The 16,550-nt window shown below is 38.0% G+C and overlaps 1 protein-coding gene across 3 annotated transcripts in view; it reads left to right on the plus strand.

Moving 5' to 3' along the window:
- arvcfb (ARVCF delta catenin family member b) overlaps positions 1-14,502 on the plus strand; it is a 238,434-nt gene extending 223,932 nt beyond the window's left edge. For 2 of the 3 annotated variants that reach the window (XM_042422420.1, XM_042422419.1), the window contains 6 exons: positions 493-604; positions 991-1,078; positions 2,349-2,402; positions 4,858-4,949; positions 7,795-7,907; positions 11,414-14,502. In XM_042422420.1, coding sequence (XP_042278354.1) covers positions 493-604; positions 991-1,078; positions 2,349-2,402; positions 4,858-4,949; positions 7,795-7,896 — 448 coding nt within the window. In that variant the 3' untranslated portion in view covers positions 7,897-7,907; positions 11,414-14,502. The remainder of the gene's footprint in view (positions 1-492; positions 605-990; positions 1,079-2,348; positions 2,403-4,857; positions 4,950-7,794; positions 7,908-11,413) is intronic. The other variant, XM_042422421.1, reaches the window with a different exon arrangement.
- The last annotated feature ends 2,048 nt before the right edge of the window (positions 14,503-16,550 follow it).

Consider the following 16,550-nt stretch of genomic DNA (forward strand, 5'->3'; position numbering starts at 1 on the left):
TGCTTGAGTTCTACTCAACCACCTGATAATGAAAAATAACTGATATTGAGGCAGATATTTCAAGAGGTGTCTCATATTACCACAACATTCTGAAATGAAGTGTGTCTGCACCACACTTTTAATTTAAGATCAATAGCACTTTTCAATATATAGTGAGTGAATATACACAGTTCATTCACAGACCAAATAGCTGTGTTTCCTCTCAGCCCCCCCTGAGATTAGACTTCTTTGAAGTGAGGCCCCCACCCACATGTAATTAATACTGGTGGCTCTGAGTTAGCTAATGAAAGGAAATGTGCACTCGCCTGGCTGTGAATTAAAAACTAGACCCTGGAGCCACTCAGGGGACTAAACGTCTTTGAATAAAGAGATTGATTGCAGCAGCGACGTGCTAGCTCACCCAGTCGTCACTGTTTGGGAGTAAAATGAGGTTTCTGACTTTAATTGCTATAGTTATTTCTTCATATTTCCTCCTTCTTGTGGCCCCCTCAGCCAATCAGCTCGAGAAACGAAGGCGGCATCCCACGTGCTGCAGACGGTGTGGAGTTATAAGGAGCTGAGGAACGCCTTGACAAAGGACGGCTGGAACAAAAGCCACTTCCAGGTACAGAACAGTAGTCCTGCTCTTGAAACTATTGCAATATTTATAATATCAGATAATTTTTAAAAATTTTATATTTAAAACATTTTCAGAAGAACCACTCTACCATCAGTAAGACGCCCCACTGTGGGAGTTGTTTGCCAAAAAGTATTAGTAGCATTCGTAGCCAGTCATCAAGATCAAAAATAATTAGATATAAATCTCCAGAGACTTAAATTACACATAAGTTCTATGCATTTGTCTTGATACTGTGAGTCAGGCTGTAGAATGATGAGAATCACTACCTTCTAAATCCTAAAAAGCATGAAGGGGAAGAATAATTCAGTTTGTCCGTGGTTGTGTTTTGTGGTGCTGCATTCACGTGCTGCTCGATCTGTCTCTTCTCTCAGCCCACGGTGACGGCAACTCCTAAAGCAACCAAGAACGGCAAGCCGGGCTATGACGACACCACTCTACCCTTGATGGAGAAGAACCAAGGTCAGTCGGCGTGCGTGTGTTTGTGATCGGTGCTGTTTTCGTCTGTTTAGAGGACCCAGTGGGAGGGATTAGATGAGAGTGTGGTGTACCACAGGGGTCATTGGCAAAGTGAGGAACAATTAAATGTCACTATTATTGGAATTTGTGAGTTAGAATATCCCGCCTAACAAACATATTGGAACAAAGAGCACATGGGGGTCCAGTGCCTAATTGAAAGCATAAGGCTGGTGATATTCTTTGTTTTTGTTATTGTGAACAAATCCCCTGAAGAGATCAAAACCAAGAAAGCTCTTGTCTATGTTGACGGACTCTGTAGGATCAATGCATTGTTGGTTTGGGTATTGTTGTGGGATTTGTTGACAATGAGAAAAATAAGGAATATAACCCTAACCCTTATCTCCGCAAGATGCATAAAAAAGTTTAGTTAGTAAAAGTACAAGTTATGGCTTTAAGAGTACAAACTGTTAAAATTGTTGTGAAATAAAGTATCCCAACCATATAGTCCTCCAAGCAGGTTTAAACTAAATACTAATGATTACTTGAAAACAGCATCTGGTTCACTGTGTATGTGTATGTTGTGTGTGTTCACTTTGCTGAGGACGTGTGTTCCTCTTCATGGCTATACTGAAGCACCATGCTTTCCACATTACTACTCTCATCTCCTGCGTGGTGAAGCTGTGGTGTGTTATATGTTGCAATAACCACATTCAAAGGGGTCAAAAAAAACACATATAAAGGGAGATGGATCTTTGAACAGCATACTGCTGCTGTTGAACCAAAACCTTAAAGAAAGTCAGATTGGAAAGAAATTAAAGTATTTTTAAAAGCTGATTTTTTTTTAAAATTTCATCACGGGTTTTAAATTGATGTCAGGGATAATGAAAATTCCTCCAACATGAAGTAAGTGTGTTTAGCTGTATCTACAATCAAAAAACAGGGATTAAGGTTTTTTACAACAGCTTCAGTATCTGTGGGAGAGGAAGGGGGATTTGTGCAGTACATTGGCCCAACAACAAACATCTCTTTGACAGAGGAGTCAATAGCATAGCAGCAATTTAATGTCCTGATTTATGGCCTTGTGCCCCCCCCCCCTTTTTTTTGCGTCCATACATGCACATGAATCACGGCGCTCATGCCTGCCCACTCTCAGTTTGCATTACTCAATCACTGGCCGAGAACCATTACCCTGAAAAGCAGCAGCGTTTTGGCTCAATGACTCAAGTTTGTGTGTGTGCCGCTTTTGTACAAATGGCATATGAATGCTTTTCAGGCACCAGGAAATGTGGCAGTGGTGATATGATACCTATGGATGAGCTGGGTCCAGGTAAGAGCCAGACTGCATGATTATCCTTAGCCAAAGAAGAGCTAGCTCTCCTCTAATCTCTCTCCAGTGTCCAATCGTGTCTTCTTTGATTCGACATCTCTTCTACTAGTTCTTTAACCGTTGCCAAGATGTTTTTTTTTTCCTTCTGAAAATTCAAACCACTGAACACTCTGATCTTGGTATGATGGCTTTGGACCGAGCTTCAGACATGACACTCTTTGATGCTGTATGCGAGACCCCTCTCTTGACAAGATGTTTGTACAAAGCTGGGCCTTCATTAGAAGCTCAATACCAAATGATGTGGGTGGTTCCCTACTTACCGTACAATAAGTACACACTTAATATATCATACAGCAGATTTCCTCTGCTGGGCCTCCTTCAAAGTAAATATTCCTGCTGTTGTTTAAAATACATTACTGCAACTTTAACATTTTTTCTTGCATTCATGAAATCAACAATTGTGTGACTCTTGTGGGCGACAGATAGGATAGGATTTTGTGTCCTGAAGAAGCCACTCTTTAAGAGATACTAGTGTTTTTCACCCTCCTACCCAAAGATACCCCATATCAAGCTGGTTTTCCTCCAAGCCTCTAGGGCAGGATTTATCAAGCGTCTCAGAATCCATCCTAGGTATTATGCTGAAAGTGAAGCTACTAAAAATACTCCGACCTTAGACTAAGACTATTATTTTTAGAAGCTTCCTACACTGACTTTCAGCAAGGAGAAGGAATACGCTAAGCTAACAGAGTTTGATGTCGCTGTTTTATGACATTCAGAGCCGCAAAGTAGAAATCATGACGTGTTGTACTTTTACTAACACCTGTGGTTTGGAGTATGAGACAAGGATCAAAGCTGAAAGCTGTAGGCCTTAGGTTTGTTGTAACTATGTTACCCACTATATATGCAAAAATATGATGCCAAAAAACTAATAAATACCTTCAATCTCATAAAATATTTACAATTTCTCCATTTCCACAGTAGGCTGTAAGTAAACAATTGCCACCCACTTGTGTGGCATAAAAAAATAAATGTATAAACATAGTAAAATAGTGATTCACCACCAGGGGTACTTGTACCCCAGGGGCGTACTTCTGCAGTTCAAAAAGTGTGGTAGATATGCACATCCTTTTAACAGGTGCTGGACCAAAGAAACAATGTATAAAAGAAAGAAGAAGTGTCTGAAGAGGAGCATGTAGCTCGAAACGTCATTTGTGGATGTCCCATTAAACTGCATCTGATTGAAAAGGGAGCTACAGTGTGCAACTTTCTTCTTTCTTTTATACTTCTGCAGTTGCCAGGGTGTACAAGGAAAGATAGTGGAGTATCTCAGCTAATTTGAGAAAATATATATTAAGATTTGACATTATACAGCTAAAGATAGAGAGCTAGATAGCTAAATGTAATGGATATTACAGTTGAAAGAGCAGCTCATAATATTGGAAAAATCGTTCACCCATAGTTGTTGTAGTTGTTGTAGTTAAAAAGTTGAAATAGTTATCTTGAAGTATCGGATAAACTGTGAAACAGTTTAAGCATCTGTTAAAACAAATAGCAAAAACGAATGGAATTTTTAGCTTAAAGTCATCGATAAATGGTTGAAACATCCAGCCTCTGCCTCTCCAAGTGGTTGCACTGCGAATACAAACTTGACCAAACCAACATAAAATTTATCAGTTCAACTGTATGAAAAAAATATTGTAACAATATTCACTTTTATATAATTAATATCTCAAATTTTATAGTCCTTGCTGTAAATTGGAATAACTAAATAAAATAAAAAAACATTCTTCAGCTATAGTTTTGTGGATATTCTTTTAACCACTGAGCAGGAGACATCCAGGGGAACATGACTGTGTTCTAAAATTTAAACTTTTAGTCTCACTGAGAAGCCTTGAGTCATGTGCATTAGCTGAGGTGCCGTAGGAGTGAAGTTTGATTTATTACTGTAGAAACTGGTGGTTGTAACAGAGCATTACAAATCACTAAATGTTTTCAAAGGCTCACTGTCATCAAGCTTCCCCAATGATCACATTGTTTCTGCCTGACTACCTGGCAACTCCTAACAGGTTAGACACCTCTGGAGCTCTCATCAATATCAGCAGAGATAGGAGTCATTTCCTAATTTAAGAAAGATGATAATATGTGTCTACTTCAAGTCCTAAATGTAAGACCAAGTATTTGTCAAATTGAGAATTTCTGTCCAGTTAGGACAGTTAAAAATGGAATTTGTGAGTGTATGTAAGTGCATTTTCAAAGGTACTTATGAGGACATGATCAAATACACCTTGCAAACACTGCACACACACATCTAGCTTGTTTTGGACCTACTGTGGTGGTAAATAACATACATGCCAGAAAGTTTAAAGAAGCACAATCAAAGTAACACCATGAATCATTTGTCAGTGTTTTTTTTTTAATGACAATGGAGCTGACCACTGTTCTCTGACCTCATTAGATGGTTACTCCACCATTGACCAGAGGGACAAGGACTGCAAATACAAGACAGCCGACAGCTCAGTGGACCTGACAGAACGGGAACCATTAAAGGTACAGGCAGACCTCTTCTGAACTCCAGGGGGATTTGGGCATAGAAGATGAAATGATGATGTCTCATTGAAATATTATCACATGTCCTCTCCCTCTGTGTCCCTCTCTCTCTCCCTCTTCATGTTTTCTGAGGTGGTCGTCATTAGAGGCTTTTAATCCTATCGATTCTTTAAAGAGGCTGGAAGTTGTCACTCTCTGTTAATGTTGCCCGCCGCAGCTCAGCTTTCTGGACAGCCTCAGATCTGTGAGCCACCAGTTAATTGAGTCGAAGCTTTTGGCGTCTGTGAAGTAATTAATCTGAGACTGATTAAAAGAACCGCCAACAATGGCTCCTCGTGGAGACGACCCTTGCCTTGGCAATGAACAAACTGCTGCATTATCAAGTGGTTGTCTGCTGATTATACAGCCATTTCACACCGCAGCCAAAGTTTGTTTATTAGTGAGCTGATTGGTAATCCAGCCTCAAAGAGGAGTCACAGGATAATGGCTTCAGAGGATGCCTGACGTGTCAGATGACTCTCAAGTACTTTTTGTACTTTGTTTTTTGATCTACTTTAGTGCTAGATGAATGGATTCACCCTGTGGGATTGTCAAATGAATGCAACAAATAGGCCGTTAAAGTCCCTTTAAGTGTATGGTCATATATTTGCTTCTCCATACAGGTTTAAAATAACTCTTAAAAATCTTTCGTAGGCGAAGTCAGGGGGATATTAAGTCTGGAGAAAATAATAATGCAATTACTGTGGTGAAAATCAAAATAGCCACCGCACACTGTAATGACTTTACTATGACTTTATTAAGAGCGAACAACGCGTTTCGCCTGTAGCTTCTTCAGGTTCGCTCAGTACAACTGCTGAGTACTCACAGGTGTGATAAATACATTTGAGTCACATGACTAATTAGCACAGTCTTCATTTTCTCAAAGTGAACATTTTACAAAGGGCACGAAAATGAAAATATAGACATTACAAAAAACATGACAGAATTACACCATTTTATATAATTAAACTTCATTACATCCCGTAAACAACTGACTGAATAGGATGGGTAAAATTCCCTAAGCAGAATGGACTACAGGTCTTACAGCTGTCCCTCTACATCACTAAATGGGAAGGGTGAGTGCCAGGGGACCTAGTGGCTCATCTCTCCCTAAGAGTCCAAATAGCCTGTGGAGACGTATCTCAAACAAAAACTCAAATCCCGTGTTTCATAAAGTTAACATACTCATATCACAGAAAAGAGCTCAAATACTATGTATCATATGGTTAACATTTTCATATCACAGAAAAGAACTCAAATCCTGTGTTTCATTAAGTCCATATGGTTCAATAGTATTCTATTCATAAATCCAAAATGCCTCCCTTCTTAAGAGCTGGTTAATCAAGTTACCACCTCTTGGTGGTTATGTGGTGTTTGGCTCCTTATCAGGATTAGAACAATGTTTTAGTTTCCTTAGGTAGGCAGTTGTTCATGGTACTGTCCAGACATTATTGCTTATAAAGCAGAGTGTATGATTCAGTACCTTAAAGCAAGCAGATGTAACTTTTGTTGCCAATTACAAGATAATTGTAAAACCTAAATGTAGTTTAATAATAGCACAAGCAACACACAGCAATATCTATCAAAAGTTTGCTAACATTAGCTAAAATCAGCCATCATAAGCTACTGCTCACACCAGACAAAGTAAAGCTGTACAGCAGGAACCCCTGAATGTGTTGAATTAAGCTAGGATGTTTTTTTTTATTATTTTTTTTTACTGCTTATCAATTTGCAACTTTTCATTTATAAGAGGAAGAATGTGTTATTCCTACTTTTGAAAGTTACATACATGGTCTCGCTTTAAAGCTGGGTCTTCAGTTCTTTGTCTTTCTATCTATTGTGTCTCATCTATCAGTGCATCAGAACACATCAAAGAGAGGAAACTGAGGGATTGTAGCTTAAGTATATAGTAGCTAGCTAAGGATGCCCATCCGTCCTTAAAGTCTGTAATGTAGTAACATTTAGCTTCCACTGTAAACTAAAATTAAAATTATTTAATTTTGTTTAAAAGGTAACTTACTGTAATACCAGGATGAAAAGTAGTGGTTTACTGCCCTCTCTAGTTGAGTTTTAAGTGTGTTGCAGAAGTGTGCTCTGTTGCACCTGCACCCATGGAGTACACTTCTACATCATTGCAATATGGCCAGACTTTAAATCACTAGAGATCAGCAAAATCAAGATTTTCAGCTTGTGTTCAGTTGCTCTTTAAGGTTTTTAATTTCATTGTTGAATTTTCCAACTGATGGTGATGAGAATGGAATCGACAATTGCCCTTATATTCAGAGCTGAAAAAAAGGGTGTTGCGCCTCTGAAGAGCTTCCACTCTTTTTTTGATTTTTGGACGCTTACACTTCATCATATTTAGGTTTAAGTACTAAACTGGTTGGAGCTGGAGTTATACTGTGACATTTTTAAAGGGCAGATTCTTTCACCAGCTCCTAAGCCACAGACAGGAGTAATCACAGCAAACAGCCATGTTTGTCTTCAGAGTTTACAGGCTTTCTAGCGTTACTCCAAAGCTGTCTTCTAAGTCTGCCGTGTACTTCCCAGAGGTGTTGCCCGCTTTGAATGCAACTTGGCTGTTGAAACTGCTCTCTCCCTCTTTCATTTGCATGTTTCGGTATGCTGTTTTGTAATCACTCTGACTTCCTTCCAAGCTTCCTTAAGGCAGGGAACTAACACTGGCTTCTCTGATCCTGGATGCATGTGTGCTGTATGTGTGTGTGCGTGAGCGTATTTGTGAAATGTATTGACCTCTTTTTGTTTTGCTGTGTTTTTTCTTTAACCCGTCCTCCTGTGGCCACAGAATGACACAAATAGGAAACACTATATCAGGAGTAACAGGCCTGCGGTCAGTCTGGTGGACGCTTGTGATGTTAAGCCCCAGCCTGTTGACTCCTGGGTCTAAATGCATGCATGGTAGGTCTGAAAGTAAAAGCACAGAAATAACAACCTTCACCTTTGGGTTGGATTGTAGCATCCTTTCTCCTTTTCGTTCCCTGTTTGTTCATCTTTTCCGCCTGTTTCCCTTTCACCCTCACACTGTATCATGTAGACCCGCTGTCACCCTGCACCAGAACAGTCAGCTGGACATGTCATCTTGTCACTTACACGGATATTTACGCCGTTCACTTGCAGTTCAATTAATTTTTTTTTCCTAATGGTTTGAAATTTTTTGTGGGATTTCAAGGGATATCTTACCGAGAGTTTGATGATCGATACAACTCTCATGTCCTAAGATAAATATGAAGCTACAGCCAGCAGCCAACTAGCTTAGCTTAGTATATACCTGGAGAGGAAACAGGGGGAAACAACTAGCCTTTCAATAGGTAACTAAATCCGGGTACCAGTGCCTCTAAAGATCACTAATTAACAGTTATATCTGTCTGTAGTTATATTAATTTGTTAACAGTTTGTTTGAACTGCACAAAAACCGAAGTGTAGTCCTGTATATAAAACCTAGCAAAACTGCAACCTGCTGCTACCGTCAGAAACAGCTAAGCTAGCTGATTCCCACTATTTCCAGTCTTTATGTTAAACTAAGTTAACAGTCTCCTGGTTGTGGCTTCATATTTAGTTTACAAACATCAGAGTGGTATCGATTTTCTCATCTAGATCATAAGTATCTCCCAAAATGTCGAACTATTCCTTTAATGTTGCGCAAACCTACATCTGGGGATTATGGGAAAGAAGCTACACCCAAAAACAAAAGATTTAATCGTGAAAGAAAATCTCAGGGTGGATTTAATTTAAATATGCCTTGTGTTATATTTTAATTAATTTTCTAACATTGCTTTACTAAATCCCATAATTATTTTGCCACTGCAACATTCCAGTTTGCCACTCTGGGTGATCAACACCCCATTGTAAAAATAAGAAAATAAGAATGTGACTTCTCCCCTCTATAATACATGTAGAAAGTAGACAGGCTTTGGTCTCTGTTTACAATTCAGCACCACCTGTCTGATTGAAATGTATGCCTAGTTTCACTCACTGCTTCCCTTGACAGCCTTTGCTGAAATTGGTGGCAAATGATGAAGGGGAATCATTTGTCTGCACTCCAGATGGATCCTCCTGGGACTCAGTTATCCCTTAATGAAAAGCAGTAGGGAAAAAGAAAAATATATGCACACGCACACAGATAGAGACACACTCAGAATCTCTTCTCTGTCTACATTTGTCGTACACACCGTTGCTCGAGTCAAAGAAAAAGATAAATAATTCATGTCAGTTGATGAGTTGATGATGGGAACCAACACATGTGCGCACGCACAAATTCACACATTATCAACTCAAGCATCATATGTGCAAATTCTGTTTACATACATTTTGAAGTCTGAAGTAGTCGATTTGAATATTATCTTATTTAAATTCATGATATAAATGACGTACTAAGTGGCTCCTTACATAACTTAGATGGTAGTTTTTTCATGCAAGTCACAGAAAATTGAAATTCAGCTTCTCTTTGTGGTTCAGAGATTTCCTAAAATGTCTTTTTTAGAAAAGAGAAATAAATATATTTCAACAGAAAGCTTTTATCAATTTCAGTGAATAGAAATACAACTGAAGCCGCTAAAATCGAATGATGGCTTTCTGTCAAAACACGTTTTTTCTCCATAAGAAATATTATTTTGTTAGAACATCCTCTGCATCAAAGCAAAACATTTTCATGCAGGTTACAAGGAAAAAATCTTAATCAATAATATTCCCAAATTTGTGTATATTTTATTCACATTGGTGATTGTTAGGTGCAATTGTGATTGACTAAATTCCATCATAGCCCACTACATGACTGCAGGCTGATCTGGGTGAGCTTCAGTAATTGTCATTATTCTATCAACAGCATTTTTATCTCTTCCTGCCCCCTCCTCACTGCTGGCCAGAGGCCTCTTGTTAGAACTTGCTGTCTTCCTCATTATCATCTTCTTATTTCAGTCATCTTTGTTAGTAGCCATGTGTTCATATCTCTCATCTACATCCATTGCATTATCATCGGAAATACATCACTGGGTGATTCTTGAGAGATAAAGTGGTATGATTTGTGGTACTCATCATAATTTTGCCACTTCAGATAGCAATAAAAAGTTACAGGTAATAGTAAGAATGAGCCATCAGGTAAGTAATTTTCACTTCATTTAGCATATCCAAGATTTCATCAAGCACATTAAACATCTGTTTTTCTGTCTCTTGCCTCCATTTGCCATATGAGCTGACATGATTGAAGCATTTGTTGTGATTTGTCAAGTATACTGTGATAATGCCATCTGATTGTCTTGCTGTCTGACATCAAAACAAAACTGGAGTTTCATTTCAAAATCACATCAATTGATGGAAAAATGATGGCGAAAAAGTGTATGAAATTTTAAAGGATGCTGATATTCTTTATTTTTTTTCATCCTCAACGAATTACATGAAAAGACCAAAATGAATTGATCCTACTAACAAATATTGCCTGTAGAGCCAAAGCCAGATATATCTTCTTCCTCTGTACCATAAAACTCCATTTATACCAAGGTGTGTTAATCTGCAGCTGAAAATAGTCCACAACAAATGCACTAATGCACTAAAAGCTACAGTGCCCAGCTGTTAAAGGAAATTAATTAGCTTTTCTAAAATAAATTGAAAATATATATTTGTGACGCATTATGTTTTCAGTAGTAAAAAATGGGCTTGGGGCTGAGTGCTATGAGGCAGTCAAAGTATTTACAGATGGACTAACTCATTGTTGGTTTTGGTCCTTTCGTTGAATTTGTTGACAAAAACAAAAGTACAGAATGACACTAGCCTTATCCTTTAAATCACCATGTAATATTAAAAGGAATAGTTCAACACTATAAGAAATATGTGTATTCAATTTCTTGCCGAGAGCTAGATGAAACAGTGTCATGTCTGTATGCTAAATATGATGGCAAAGCCAGACTGTCAGTTTAGCTCAGCAATAAGACTGGAAACAGGGGGAAACAACTAGCCTAGCTCGAGTGTACCATAGAAAATGGCTACTAGCACCTCTAAAGCGCACTAATTAACACGTTATATCTTGTTTGTTCATTCCTTACTAAATGTATAAACTAGAAGTTGTGTTTTTTACGGAAAGTTATTCTTGTACCTTTTGTCGGTGAGGCCAGTGAGTTGAAGAGAGCCAGGCTTGCTGTTTTCTCCTTCTTCCAGATTTTATGCCAAGCTAAGCCAAGCTAAGCTAATCGCGTGTGGGCTCTAGCAAGCTTTATATTTAGCGTACAGCAATGAGAGTGGTATTGATCTTCTCTCAGCAAGAAAGCAATAAAGCACATTTCCCAAAATGTTGAACTTCCATTAAGTCACTGTTTGTGATGATTTAGCATTTACTGAAACTCTTCATTTATTGTTATTTCAGACTCAGTACATGGTTTGTCTAATATTGTTTTTCTGTTGTCCGCACGCTGCAGGCTTAATATAACAACAGTGCAACATCCCAGCTAGAGGAGGATCTCTCATATCACCACTGCCATTTCACATGGAGCTCATCTTTGGAGTTGGACTTTGTACAGAAAAGAGGATTTAAAAAAAATACTCACAGCAGCGACTACCCAGCAGCAGCCAGCACTCTCATGCTTTTCAGAAAAAAAAACAAAAAACAAAAAAAAATAAAAAGTGACTACTCCCACTACTTTCTCATATCTACATTCCCACTGGACAACCATGTGAATTTTACAGTGTTGACTCTTGTTGAGCTCTACCAGTGACAAGAAACGGACAGAGGCCGGTGCTGGTGAAGAAATGGACGTGCGAAGGGAGGAGGAAGTGAATGGAAAAGGAACGTGTGTTGGAAGGAAACCTGTGCCAGAAGAAATGACAAATTGACTTTTCAGTTTTCACATCTGGAAGACTCAAATTCTGTGGGCTTTTGGTTGAATTTGACTTTCAGTTTGTTGTCAAGCTTTGGTATTTTTGATGTGAACAGGTTTGAACTGGTGTGTTTGAAGGTCACTGAATGTTGGTTTTCAGTTTGGTGCGATGGACACGAGAAAAGGAAAGTAAAAGTGAAGAAACCGAGCCTGAGAAGAGAAAAGAAGAGAAGAGAAGAGCTGTAGCATAGTGGATAAACACACACTCCCAGCAGTATGCTCTCATGAACTTACAATCCATTTGGTTCACTGTGTTTAAACAAAAAAAAAAAAAAAACTGCACTGAGATGCTTTGAAATCAAAAGTGGTTAACAGGTGATTGATGTCCATTTTATAAAGCGAGGAGTCTGCAAGTAGTGGTCTGGAGAAAGGAAAGTGACATGGTGTGTACATCTGATGGAGTAACAGTTTGTGTTCACACTGTATCGCTGTTTCATCATGGTCAACATGCTGCTGTATGAGCCAAGGGGCATGTTGACCCCGCTCACAGAGCTGTGGTTACATGTGTAACCACTCAGGTTGCGTAGCGACGCGGTTCCTGGTTGGTTGCTCTTTGTCAATGATGTGTATTAAAGAGGATACAAGGCATTTTGTTTATAAATGATTTGTGTTTTTGAGAAAAAGAGAGGCAGAGGATTGTTCTCTTGATGAAAGGATAGATCTAAAAGCATTTTTTATTTTTGTTGGGTTTTATATAAGTGTATATTAGGGTCAAAAGGAAAAAAATGGAAAAAAATGAAGGAGAAAAAAAACAAACAAAAAATTACCAACTTCTTAGTTGTATATTAATATCACATTGTTTGGAAAGCACATCTCATTTGATAAAGGCTCACCATGTTTGTAAGCAAGAAATAACCACGTAACTTAAATGTATGTCAAATATTGTCGAGTTACGCCGACGATCACCTATTTATATTTTGTATTGTCAAAAAAAAAGTTACAGAAAAAAAAGTTTATCTGCAGTGTTCTTTCTAAAGGCGATGGATACATGTTGTCCCACAGCCCCTGCATCTTGGAAATAGAGACTCTGGAGGGGTCAGGGGACGAGACAGAGGTAATGGGATAGACAAGAGATGACGGTGTTAACAAAAGTCCCTTCATTTATCTTCCCGCTGCATTCAGACTAAGCTACGGACAACCCCGAACCCTCCTTCACCGGTGCATCTTAAAGAGAAATATCCTGTCATGAGCATGAAGAAAAAGTGTACAAATGTTCATATTATATTCTTTCCAAGTGCCAGTTTTTTGTGGTGTCATTTGGATATTAACTAATTCATTCACGTGCAGGAAGAGAGTGCAGGTGGACATGTAGATGTGATGTGGTTCCAGGAAGAATCAAAGAGTTGCATCACACTGTACAAAAACAAAACATCAAGTATGATCATATAGTATATATTTTTACAACGTTTTAGGGCGAGCAGAAGAGATGTAGAAAAGCAGAGAGATGCAGAATCATATTGCCATTTTTCTCTTGCTTGGTGAGACCGCACATGAATTTCAGTGGTAATGTGTACAGTCTCAGTCGGTCTCGTGAATCAGCTCAATTAAGAGATGGAAATCCAATCCAAATTGGTGTCACTCATGCGTCATCTAGGTGAACGGCATGTGCCTGCATTGAAGTCTGACTTTTCTTTGTGACGTGACTTTATAAAGCTTGCATATTTTACACAGTGTTTACAAAGATGTACGTTGTGGTAAAAATCAATAAACTACAAAAAAAAAAAAACAACTTACTGTATAAATTTTAATTCCAGAGGTTAAAAAGTTATAATAATACCCAGCATCCCTTTTGTGTATCCTCAGAAGTGTGTGCTTTCATTGGACTATACTGAACCCTCGCAACAAATAACCACATGACTGTCTATTCCTGACTGCGCTCCGCAGTACCACAACCAAAGGATCTGGAGTTGTATTTACATGCATTCAAAAAAATGGGTTTTTTGGTTTTGTGGATGTACGGCACATTGTACATTTACAAAATAAAGAGCCAAGTAACTGTGCTGTAAAATAAATGCAGGACACGGACACACATCCAATCGAACGAACCTACCTGTAGATATAACTGATTCAAGACAGTCAAAATTAAGTAACTGTACTACTCAGTAGCAGATGTGTTTGTACCTATCATGTGCCTTAACCTTTTCCATGGTAGATAAAGATAAGTGTGTTTTATATAACTTTATTCCTCCCCTTCAACTGTCATCTCTCCATCCCGTCTGTTCACCTCCTCCCCTCTCCTCCTGTGTCAACCTCCCTCCCTTTTTACATCCACTCAACTCACTCATTCATTCACCTACATCCTTCCTCTCCAACCCCCCACCACCACCACCACCCCCCAACTTCCCCCAACCCCAAGTAGTTAAGACTGTTGGTGGGTTTCTGCCTTGTATTACATTGTATTATAAACTTTTAAAAAAGATAGTCATTCGAAAATGGGTTTTGATTTCCTAGAGGAGTAAAGTTGTTAATGCTTTCGTAGCGAGCAGAAGCGATGCCACAGTGACAGAATGTATTATGTTAATTTTACTAATACCCAGAGGCAAATATTACGCTTGTTAAACATAACGGAAAAATACTGGTTTGTAGAGTATAAATTTGGTGTGTTTTCAATAAACCATGCCTGGAAAGAAGCTGTTGCTTGACTCTGTGTCTTATTTCATATTATGTTATAAATGTCCAGCATGACTCAAAGTCTAAAGACATGATTACGTCCCTTAGAGGCTACAATGCTCATTACAAAATTTTAAAGGGGCAGTTAAATTTCACCTAAATTTCAAAGTTTGGTTTCATTTATGGAGCTCTTAGCTTCAGAAAAAAATCACAAACCTCACAGTGGACAGTTCAAAATGGAACTACTTTCTACCAAAGAAAATGAAATGTGTTGAATGTGGATGTCTTGTGTTAGTCTGCCACACTCGAGCCATTGTGGGTGTCAATCAAGCTCCCGCAGCAAAAACCTGCACAGGTGTCAGGTTTTAAGCTCAGCCTTTTGAGTCTACTATTTTTAGTCATGAGAGAAGGAAGTATAGGATCTACCACACACAATATCACAGACTTTTACCACTGGAAAATGTATAGCTACATGACTATGACATGATGATTCTAAAATTAAATGTGAGACAGTGATATAAGAATGAGTGTCACACAGTACAAATGGGAAAGTGTCTTCAAAAGCTTCTTCATTAAGCTTTCCTGATGTTATAGAAGTTTATGATTGTGTAGGTGGTTGGAAATGTTCTTTTAAAACAAATCTAGACTTGAGTTATAAGATCTTTTGAACATTGTGAGTGAGAATATAAATAAATACAATACGGCGTAAGCCCTGTTAATGTACCATGTAGGCCGAGGCTACACCTTTTAAATAGACATCTTTATGTATCATAGCAGAAGAAGCACAGGTGGAACTGATAAAGCCTAACAATGGCTCAGCATTAAGTGACAGTCAGCATGGACAGTAACCAGGACTCTAGAACTAGTAACCAATATTAATTAATATTAATAATTACACCTGTGCCTTTCCTGTTTTGACATTTATAAATGCTTGTATTGTGCAGCAAATTTTAATTACCACAATCTACAGTAAATGATAGATGTTCTCATTTTTCTATTGAGTGAAACTTTTAGTGAAATGCTACATTGTTTTCTTTGCACGAAATTATTTAGTTATTTTCCAGTAAGGCTCCATTCCATTAATATGTCCCCTTAAAAGTCTCACAGTGAGCCACCATCGCCCTGAAGTGACACAGACATGCAGTCATTAATGTCATTAGTTCCAACTATGTGTGACAAGTAAAAATGTCAAAAACCACATTAGCCAATATCTTTTTACACATTTACACAAATACATGGTCATGTTTTTTGTGTTTTTTTTTCACATGACCATTGTCATGTATGTTCTACAGGCATTAGGTTACCTGTACATAATTTGCATTTAATCTCAAGAGTATCCATTTATATTTATTTTAGATTTAATATGAACAATATATTATTTATAGACACATTTTATTGAATAGCCTATAGAATAAGTTTAATTGTGAACCTTTTTTTTATCGAGGTAGAAATTTACAACAATATATGGCAAGTGATACATCATCAGTAGTTGGCTCCTGAATTATAGGATTATGAGGACTGAATTATAACCTACCAAAAGACAAGAAAATAAAATGGAATAAAATTGCTGAGGGGTCTCTTCTAATAACTCTAAGGCATCAATAGTGTTCAATTGTTTATTCTGGGTTTTTTTTTTCGCTGTTTTCTTTTTCATATACCTCAGTGAATGCTAAATATCTCTCTCTCTCTCTCTCTCTCTCTCTCTCTCTCTCTCTCTCTCTCTCTCTCTCTCTCTCTCTCTCTCTATTTACATTTATGGATAAAAAATTACCCAAAATAAATAAAGTATTCAACAGAAATTCAGTTTTCTTATCCCCCATTGTGATTCCAAATGTAACATTATTTCTGGTAAAACTGGGGAGAGGAATCATACATATCATACCAAGTATTACTTTAAAGACAGAAGAAAAATGACTAATTCGTAGTTTCTGTTTCTTAATCACAGAATATACCGCTATTGTTATCAAAGTTTAACCTACGTCTAAGCAGTGAGTCGAGTGACAGTTTGATTTTTTTTTTTTTTTTTTTTTTTTTTTAATTTCTCTCAGGCAATTCTGAACACACCCCA

Source organism: Thunnus maccoyii, chromosome 9, assembly GCF_910596095.1.
Source record: "Thunnus maccoyii chromosome 9, fThuMac1.1, whole genome shotgun sequence".
Taxonomy (NCBI): Eukaryota; Metazoa; Chordata; class Actinopteri; order Scombriformes; family Scombridae; genus Thunnus; species Thunnus maccoyii.